The sequence below is a fragment of the Rousettus aegyptiacus genome, unplaced genomic scaffold (assembly GCF_014176215.1).
Source record: "Rousettus aegyptiacus isolate mRouAeg1 unplaced genomic scaffold, mRouAeg1.p scaffold_m13_p_1, whole genome shotgun sequence".
In the NCBI taxonomy this organism is placed as follows: Eukaryota; Metazoa; Chordata; class Mammalia; order Chiroptera; family Pteropodidae; genus Rousettus; species Rousettus aegyptiacus.
Window position 1 is genome coordinate 163346964 of NW_023416284.1, and position 10482 is coordinate 163357445.

Consider the following 10482-nt stretch of genomic DNA (forward strand, 5'->3'; position numbering starts at 1 on the left):
TTTATGTAAGAGACTTGAGCATCTGTGGATCTTGGTATCCGCAGGTTCCTGGAACCAGTCCTTCTGCAGATACTGAGGGATGACTGAGTTTTTGGGGAGTCAAAAGTTATACATATGTTTTCGGCTGCACAGGAGTCGGTGCTGCTAACCCCCATGTTGTTCAAGGGTCTATTTATAAAAAATAGGTTGCCCCAATTTTTAATTCTATTGCATTTTTAAAAATCAGTATGGAACTTAATTATCAACATATTTATATTTTATTTAAGGAAATTGTTCATTATCTTTGACTCAAAATTAAGTAGTAGCTCTATCTTATTAATCTGTGTTTTCTAGCATATCAACGAGTCATATTTAGCACTCTACAGATTCTTATGTCTGTATGCTAAGATTAAGCCATCTATGTACATCACACGGCGAAGGTGGTATTCGTCAGTCCTACTAAACTAACAGACCCAAAAGTTAATCTTAGAGTCAGTGCTTCTTCTGCACTAGATGGTTTACACTGTTCAAATATATTTTAATAACCTGCTATAATCAATACCTAATTCATTTTAAGAAATACTCATTAACCGAAAGAATGATACACACCAAATACTCCTTTGTTTTGTGTCATGGTGACCTAGCTTCCTAAATCATAGAAATACATGGTTTTAAAATGTTTCAAACTTTTGTGATAAATATTAGAAATACATCAAATAAATATTTAAACATATATTGCCTATACTTCGTATAACCCTAGTTCAACAATATTTACATAGGTTTTATGTAATTTGGTTATTTTGTTTATTTAAAACAGAATGCTTTATCATATGTTGTTGATAATTTGACCTAATTAGGCAGATTAATCATGGATGGTATTATTGAACTATTGTGCCTTTGTTAAATGACGTAGCTATTTGACCTAAGAGTACTTTAATCTATAATGTTTATAATTTGTACTTATAATAAATTAAATATTAAGTGAGATTTTAGCCAATCTATATATTTTTATCACAGTGCTTTTAATTAAAACAGCTAAATGTGATTCCTAAAATATTTTAATTCTGATACTTCTAAAATATAAAATATTTGCCACTTGTAATAGCTCAGTAGTTGATTGTCTATCCATCTAATTATCTAAATAACTTTTTACTTAGCTACAAAAACAGTTTATTGAAGACTATGGTAATAGCAGTTCTGTGTTCTGTCATTTCTGTTTTAATCATCCCTGGCTTAATTATGAAAATGACACTATAGACAGAGTAATTACTGTTTTTGAGGCCCAGATACTAAGCCTGTATGTTTGGCTTGTAATGCGCATGCATATACATAATTATGTGTAAATTACATTGATATTTTAAAATTAGAAGTGCGAGAAGCTATGAGTTTAACCTTTTATTATAAATCTCAAACATACATAGAAGTATAGAAAATATTGTATGATTTAGATTTAACAATTACTAACATTGTGCAATGTTTACTTCATTCCTTTTTAATGAAGCATTCTAAAATTCCAGATAATATAACATTTCATTCTTATGCACTTTCAGGTGTATCTCTAAACATTAGAACATTTTCATATATGACCTAGTACTGCCGTCACACATTATTATTAAAAATAATTTCTTAATATTCTAATTCTCTGGCTATATTTAAATTTTCCCCATTAATCCTGAAAAGAGTCTTTTTAGTATATGTTTGATCAAAATTGAAATAGTTTCACACATTGCATTTGGTTTCTAACTCTCTTAAATCTCTCCCAATCTGTAGACCACTGTTATCCAATAGACTCTATGCAGTGATGAAAATGTCCAATATGCTGCTCTCCAGTATGATAGCCACTAGTCAGTTGTAGCTCTGAGCACTTGTGGCTAGTGCTGTTGAAGAACAGACTTTTCAATTGTATTTAATTTAAATAGCTTTAATTTAATAGCCACATTTCCTTCCTCTCTTCCTAGAATCAACCATTTCCCCAAGGTGCTTTGATGATTTTAGTGAAAATGGTATGTAGAGAAGAAAATCAGGGTGCTAAGTATGCCCATTTGTTGTGTGGGTTGTCTTTGAGAAGCAAAAACATTTTAATAACTCGAAACTCTCCATATATCCCCTAATACATTATGCGCAAATAATGTTATATTTATTTTTAAAATTATTTATGGTTAATCTTTTTCCAAAAGTAAGTTATAGCCACTGCATAATCTCATAATTATCAGATTTCTTATTTTTTAAGGTGCTTTAATTTTAAATTGTAAAAACAAACAGGGACTCATAATAAAAATGTTCTGAGACGTTTTTTGATATTTGAGTCTTTTATGTAACTCAGAATGTATGAGATTTTCACATTGGATCATTGTTTCATTTTTTTCCACATTGCGTGGCGGGGTAGAGGATTGGATTCTAGAAGCTTAAAAATGATCACAGGTGAGGAAATAAGCATTCAGCCTAGAAAGCTTACAGTTTGAGGCAGGAAAGGCAGATTCACTGTGGAATGCTGTTCAAAAGTTACCTTGAGAGAACTACGCGTGCACACACACACATACACACACAGACACACACACACAGACACACACTCTCTCAGAGCTCCCTCCTCAGGATAGAGAAAAAAGCTGCCTATTTTTCTCAATGTGCTTTTAATTCACATTACATTTTGAAATAAATACATTTTACCACTAAATATTTCTTAAGGTAGACACTTTTCATCAGGAGATCTGAAATTCTGCTTAAGTTATAAGCCTTCTGAACTTTTGTATTTTTCTCTTAAATTATAATTTCCTTTTATTCCTATTTAAAACTCAAATGCAAAAGATGTGTTCATATGCTTTTTACTAACTCCCTTTCCTCTTTTTGCTAACCACAGAATGACAGCCTTAAATTTTAATTTCCTGACTTAGCTTGGCATGGCCTTACTTTTTAAAACAGTGAGTTTAGTTTAAGTAAATTCTCAAGCCATTATTATTTAAACACATTTGCACAGAATCAGAAAATCTTAAAATATTATTGCAAGCAATCGAAACTCCCTTTTACAGTTTCATGTGTTTTTGGATTGATCCAATTTTCATATGAATTACTTACGAATTTTTCAAAAAATAGAGCAAAACGTTATTGCATGATCAGCATTGCTGAAGAGTGTAATAAACTAGCATGCAGACAACAGGAACCTGAGTTCTAGTCTAGACTTCACCATTTTCTATTTGCATATCTTTAATTCATTAACCTCCTCAGAACAAAATCCTCTTGTCTTTAAATTGGGGACTGTCGTGTACCCTTCATTCATCATACAAAGTTGCTATGAAGTTCAAATAAATATAATATTTCAAAATGCCAGTGTTCATTGGTGATATCTATTTTTAGGCAAAGGCTATGCATAGACCTCGTCCTTAGAAACAGAAAGGAGGCCTCACCGATGGCCAGGTCCTTTCACACTGTGGTATATGGTTTCCTCAAGCATACTCTTTCTCATTCCCTATCCCATTCTTGCAGAACTGTGTCAGTGGGTCACCCAGAGAGATAGCCGATTCAACTGATTCCTGAAATAAAGGTAGTCAGATCTCTTTGGTATTATTGAGATGGAAAAACTGATTTGCTGTTTTTTGTTTTGTTTTGTTTTTCCTGATACTTGTGTTGTCCTGTCAACAGACATGGAAAAACAGTCTGTCTACATATGACATAGAGCTTTCCAGGCATTTCTTAGTATAGTGTGCTGTTGTTGACCTGTTCCCCTGGACATGTATGTATTTATTCATTTGGTCCTCCCTTTGGGGCACTTTTTTCTATTCATCCTGGCAAGAATTTACATAGTTGTCCAGTATTTCAGCACCCTGCTTTTAGTATATGTTATAAATTAAGTAAGTTTGCCATGTACAGTTTCGGAGTTGAACTGAGAAAGGCTAAATGAATAGGGAAGATTTGTCAAGCTCCAATTCAGAGTGCCCTAACCCAAATATTATAAGATGTGGGTTTTTTGTTCAGTTTGGTTTGGCAAACACCATGATATTGAATCTTCCTCAGGCCAGCAAAGATAGAATTGCTTTAGAGCAAGTTGGCACTTGTCTTAATTTAATAGTCTTGAACTAATATGTGACTAAGGAAGGAGCTATTCTTCCAATAATTTGTGATACCCTAGGCTACTTGATATAAACTGTTGGAAAGTCTATAAACATTTAAGATGAGGAGACCCCCTAGAGATATCTGGGACAAACTCCAACTTTAGGTAAAGTCCATCCACATGAACAATTGTTAACTAAGGCTTGAGGGGGGAGTGTTAGCACCGGTGCATTGGGCAACTTCCTATCACTGTCTGAACCTTCTAACCTCTAACTTTTAGGACTTTTTTTTTTTTTTTTTTATGGAAAGTTAGCAACTGTGAAGTTGGGGTCATTTAATTGTTTTGTGCAGACATAGGTGGCATTTGTGTATGAAAAAAGTGTGTAACCATTAATCTTACCTTAGCAAGATTTCATTTCATGTTCATTCCTGATTTTCAAGATACAGTTAAAGATTTCTGTGTTCTCTCTTATAACTGATACATTTTTAAAAAGATGCCCCTTTGGGAAGGACTTCTAACTTTTAGAATTTTAGTACAGAGTATTTTCTTCAAATGGGTTAAATAGAATAATCAGATCATTCTTACTCTTACTCTTTTGGACAGTATTCATATCCTCTTATTATTTAAAAATCAAACAAAAGAAAAACGTAATACCATCTCGCAAGTTGCTTTGGTCTTACAAAATCATTTTTTTATGATTTATGCAAATTTCTTATTAAGCCTGCGAATGGTAAAGCACATACTTTGCTAAGGCTTTTGACGTCGGCAGCTATTGTATGAAGTTGCTATATGAATATAATAATAGTAGTTTTTCAGCGTGATGAAAAAATTTCATATTCTAAATGAAAAAAGTAAAGATAATCTAATTCTAACAGAAAACCACCTGTGGACACGGTCTTGTCCCTTTATTTCTTCTGTTTTCTACAAAGGATCTGAGTATTTATTTAAAGTGCTTCAGCAGGATATCCCAGTTTAAGCTTTGACAGTCTATTTACAGTTCACTTCTACCCACGGGCAGTTAAAGGCAGATTACAGGATAAGCAAGATGACTCTCAGGCAAGACCAGGAGGATATGCAGTAGGATTATTAATGGTGAAATGAATCTGGGCAGAGCGACATGTCTGCAATAGCACCACGGGTTAGTAATTTAACAAGAATTCATATGCAGAAACCCATAATTCTTATCAATTCTTTAGTGTAAGTGAAACTAAAATTTAAGGAAAGAGAATTAAAAGGATACACAAAGGTCTACATGACAGTATTAGAAAATATTCTTCCAACACAAAGACATTTAATCCTTGTTTGTCAAAACTATTCTGTCTGCTTAAAAAATTGGCCAAGGGCCCCAGAGCTTCAAGGTAAGGAGGGAGAGAAGGAAACAGCAGGAGAAGAGGCAGCTCTGTTTAGAATGCTGGACCTGGGCATTTCCTTTTCACCCAAGTAATGGGCCTTCTGCTCCTCCTTTCATACCGTCAGTGCGGGTATGTGCCCCCTGTGACCAGTTTTTTTCATTCGTTATAAGAAGTGTTTGCTTTTTTCTCTCATGGTCCGGAAAAGGAGGGACCTACATACACATGCCCACTGGCTTTTTGTTCCACACGGTGGTTCTCGTACACAGTGGCTACTGTGTTCTGCTGCTATTGGCACTGGGACATTCAGGTGTTCCAAGTTCTCTTGCTCTTTTTAGGCTCTAAGCTTTAGGGCTTCTCTGCCCCCGAAATGGTCTGCTTTCTGGAATTCAGATATCTCAGTCACTGTAATTTTTTTCTTGGTACATTCCATTTTGACTTAGGAGAAGCTGGCTGAAAAGTTTTCTCAAAATTCTAATAAAAATATATGATACCTTCTTTATATTGATCTTGTTTTAAATATCCGGTCCCGAAGGAAGAGCCAAGCATAATAAAGTGATGAGCCATGTGGAGGATTCAACAAGGGTACAGTCAAGTTCCAAGTTGAAAATATATTAAACTGATAATACTATTATTAGAGACTCCTGAACAGATTTTTGGAATTCTGAATTAATTTAAGTACCATATTGCCTAGGATCAGAATCTAACTTTTTCTAAGAGGCATAGTAAAGCAAGCATAAGACTGTTTTAACGTAGTATTTTAAAATACTTAATTTACACATTTAGAAAATTAATTCTATATTAATCGAAGCACAGCTGAGTAAAAATATTCTTAGCTATAGAAAAACAGATACATTTTTCCCTACTCCTCACTTTTATCTCCATTCTCACTTTTATTCCTCTTTTCTCTCCATTCATTTGCATGGATTCTTTGAAAATGTGTGTTTTGGGGTTTTGTGTGTATTTTTAAGTAATTTTAGATTTATATTAGTATCTTAAGATATTTCATTCTGCTATTCTGCTGCTTCTTTAGTCACTTGTTTTTTTAAGATTCATGCACTTTGTTCTATGTACACCATCAGTTCTAAGCACTGCCTAGTACTTCATGGTAAACATCCACCACATTTAACTGTTTACTCTCAAATGGTAGTGATTCCATAGCACACTGCTATAATGACTACAGATGCAAGCTTAATAATTGAAATGATAACATTAAATTCTATTTTTTTAATTGGGTTTCTTGTATCAATTTGGTGTTTTAATGCTGCACCAAAAAACTTTAGCAACAACAAGTAAGCAATTAACTAAACTAAAATATGGAATTCGTATGAACAGATACACACCAGAGATATATGTATATTTAATCCAGTTGCTTAAACCTAGAGAAAATCACTTGAGAACTATTTTATAGAACAGTATAATTCCCCTAGTGAGTTTTGTTTAGGAAGATGTTAAATGTGACTCAGTAGCAAAAGTCATCCCTGAACACCTGTCATCTTTATCCTGTCATCTTTGTGACATGCAATTCCAGGAAAACATTATGATAATCCATCTTGCTATGTAGTATTTCAAGTTACATGTTGAGCCTCTGAGCCTTCAGAGGAAACGTGTGTGAACTTGGATGGCACCCTTGACATTGGTGGTGAGATGGCATGGCAGATTGGGCAGAAGCCAGGAACCCAGACTGTGTTCTATGAAAGTTTACAAATTAGACACATAGCACTATAAACCTTATGTCACTGAAGTTTGGTTCCAGCCACTAGGAAAGGAAACCCCATCACTATACAAATACCATGTTCATTCAGAATGATCATGCCTCTTTTCTAAAGAGTCTGACGACTTCGGCACCCTATCTGAGTGCATCTTCCCACATTCCAGGGCCCTGCTGACCTAACCCCACAATTTTCCACTGATAGGGACTCTAATAGAAGCAGTATCTTACACTCACTATGGCCTGGATTTACATTCTTGCTTCATCACTTCTTAGCTGGGTGACCCTGAGAATGTTGCTTAAATTCTCTTCCTTTTAAATTGATCAGTCTGTAAAACAGGTGCAATGTTTCTTGTGTTTTGTGTGAGAATTAAATGAGATGATACATGTAAAACATTTGGAAGCTTGGGTGGCATGTCGTAAGCTCTTGTTAAATGTTGCCATTTAATCTACTACATTTCTTCTTCTTTCCCACTCCTTCCCGCAGTGTACAAGTTGTAGCTTCCTGACTCAGGCTGTTTCTCCACCTGGGTTACATCTCTTCTTTCTCATCAGTCTGTCTAAATCCTGTCTAGCATTTCCCTAGCAATTCCTTAGTGTCCCATTCCCTCTCTACCTGGGCATGGCACCATGCACCTTTATGCTGCCTCTTATTACTTCATCTGTTTCACATGTGTTCATTTTGTCTCCTAAAGGACACTTGAGGCTCTAAAGAACAGAGACCCTTCTTTTCTTACTCTTCTTTTATCCCATAGAGGGAAAAAAATCCCTCTTAGATGTCACTAGCAGAAATAGTTGATTTTTTTTTAACCATTGGTTTAGTTTTGAGCTTACAGACACCAGGTCTTATATCAGCTTGTGTTTCTTTTTCCGAACTCTTTGCGTCAACTTCTAGAGAGCTCAGAGTCAAGCTTAAGGTTTACATTTAACTGGTGCATTGTACTTCATGGCAAATGCTTTGTGTACAGTCTCGCCCTATCTTCATATCATTCATTTTCATATATTTATCTGTGGCCCTGCCTTGTCCACTTTTTAAACACTGATTTTTAAATTTATTTTGTAAGCATCTTAAATCCTTTTGTGAACTAAGCAGGGCACAAATAGTACATATTTTAGCTTGAAGCAACATGGAGGGAAAGCGGGGGCTGAGGCTGTGCAGAAGACAAACCTAGATTCAAAGTCACTCTGCTACTTCCCCCCAGAGTGGTCTTGGGCAAATTATCTTTATTCCTTGAGTTTCCATTTCCTGCCTGACTAAAGAAAGGATGACCCTCCCTTAGCTGCGCTGTGCAAATGAAATCGTGTGTATGAAGTGCCAAACACTGGACCCGGATCTGGATGCAGGTCCATCTTATATCTTCCAGTGTGTCCTTAAAAAGCAAGCTATCCCAGTAAAAAGATATTCCTAAGTTAATTGTTATTTAAATGATATTAAAAATAAATAATATGTTTAGCACGCATTGACCAGTTCTAAGAAGTCTCTAAGAAGACTCAAGCACTCACCAGTTTGCTCAATGAGTAAATGCCCAGAGCTCACCTTAGGAGTCTGGGGAATTAGGCCCTTTCCTGTTTCCAGCTTTGTAAAATCTCCTTACAATGGACAAGAGGCACTCAAGGTTGAAGATGTGGCTGTCTCTTAAGATACTGTTTAGAGTGGATTTTTTCTCTTAGCGATAAATAATTTCTAATAATTAATGTCACTTAAGAACACTGGGTTCCTGGGTGTCAGGAAGTTAAAGATTTTATCTGACAAAGGCTCCCTGGTGTTTACCACTTGTTACTGGGTCAGAATTCCCTCTGGTGGCTTGGCTGGGATTGGGGATCCAACTTGTGAGCTTAAGTATGTGCTTCCTTTCTGACCTGGCTATTGTCTTCTTTTTCCCCATTAGCCTTGTAGCGGGGCCTGGGAAACTGCATCCTGTGGAAAGATGGAAGATCAGATGACAGCTTCTGGTCAGGCTCGTAAATATGTGAATGCCTTCTCAACCCGGACTCTGGTCATGTGAGACGTTTCCAGACAAGCATTATGGTTTTCAGAACACTTCAGATTGACTTAGGATGTATCATTCCTCTACATGAAACTTTTCATGAATGGAAGAACCTATTTTTGTTGTGGTACAACAGTTGAGAGCCGCACCAAGTGCATTTAGATGGATGAAATCTTATCGGATTTCACCCAACTAAAAGGATTTTTTAAAAAATAAATAAATAACAGTCTTACCTAAATTATTAGGTGATGAATTATAGTCGGTTGTTAATATCTTAGTGCAGATTTTTTTAAACATAAAGTGATTTATCTGTATTTTAGAGGATTCAACAGACCAGTATTTTTTTGTAATGGGATTTTTGAAATTTTACACACAAAAAAGGTACTTCAATATTTTACTTTTCTCAGCCACTAAACACAATGCATTATTATAAATGTTGGTTAATAACATAGAATAATTAATCGAGATTGTAAATGCTCATTTATGGTTAATAACATTGGAGGTACATTTATTGTACTAAACCATTTGATGAGTTTTTTGTTAGCTTGCTTTAAAAATTATTACTGTATGAAATAGTTTTATAAAAAAATTATATTTTTATTCAGTAATTTAATTTTGTAAATGCCAAATGAAAAATGTGTTTTGCTGCTATGGTCTTAGCCTGTAGAGATGCTGCTAGAATGAGAGGGTCAGTAGAGCTTTGGACAAAAAGAAAATTGATGTTAGGAATTAACTATGCACTAGTATTTCAAACTCTTTTATTTTTTATATGTATACTTTTTTTTCCTTTTGTAATACATTGGAAAACTTATTTGGGAGATTTTGCATTTGTTGTTATTGTTTTTTTTTTTTTTTTCATTATTGTTGGATTATAAAAGCATGCATTGCACTTCTTTTTTTTTGGGAGATCTATGTTGTTAATGTCCTATGTTTTGTTTTGAGTTCAGCCTGATGGTTCTTTAATTCAGGAGTTATGTGTTTGATCAGTATCACCCATGGTTACTAAGTGTATGGTCTCGGAACTGCCACGCAGAACCTGTGTCTGCAGCTGGAGTCAGGAGCTGGGGTTCCGTAGCCAGTTGCTGCCTTAAGAACATTTGGTGCGAGATGGCTAGCACTGAACTTTTGATATGACAGTGTACTTTACTGCCTTGTAGTGAAATAAAGCTGTGCCCTTATTTTACTTACTTTTGACTTCTCTCTTGTGATTGTGGATGATAGTTATACTTTTAAACAAAGCTAACTCAGAGCTTTTCTTTTGTTAATAATTTGTATACCATCTGAACTTCACTTGATGACGCCAAGAATAATCACATTGGAGAAAGGACAAGAAAACCAAGTTCGGTGGTTCACAAAATAATTGTGTGCAAAGTGACAGCTAGAAGGAATCTTCTAGAATGTACCAGTCAG

The 10482-nt window shown here is 35.1% G+C and overlaps 1 protein-coding gene across 6 annotated transcripts in view; it reads left to right on the forward strand.

Annotated features, from left to right (window-relative positions):
* MYB (MYB proto-oncogene, transcription factor) overlaps positions 1-10259 on the forward strand; it is a 32901-nt gene extending 22642 nt beyond the window's left edge. For 3 of the 6 annotated variants that reach the window (XM_016155688.2, XM_016155693.2, XM_016155690.2), the window contains 2 exons: positions 1938-1982; positions 8974-10259. In XM_016155688.2, coding sequence (XP_016011174.2) covers positions 1938-1982; positions 8974-9090 — 162 coding nt within the window. In that variant the 3' untranslated portion in view covers positions 9091-10259. Of the gene's footprint in view, positions 1-1937; positions 1983-3459; positions 3518-8973 lie in introns of all 6 variants that reach the window. The other 3 variants (XM_016155689.2, XM_016155695.2, XM_016155691.2) reach the window with 2 other exon arrangements.
* Positions 10260-10482: the final 223 nt, after the last annotated feature.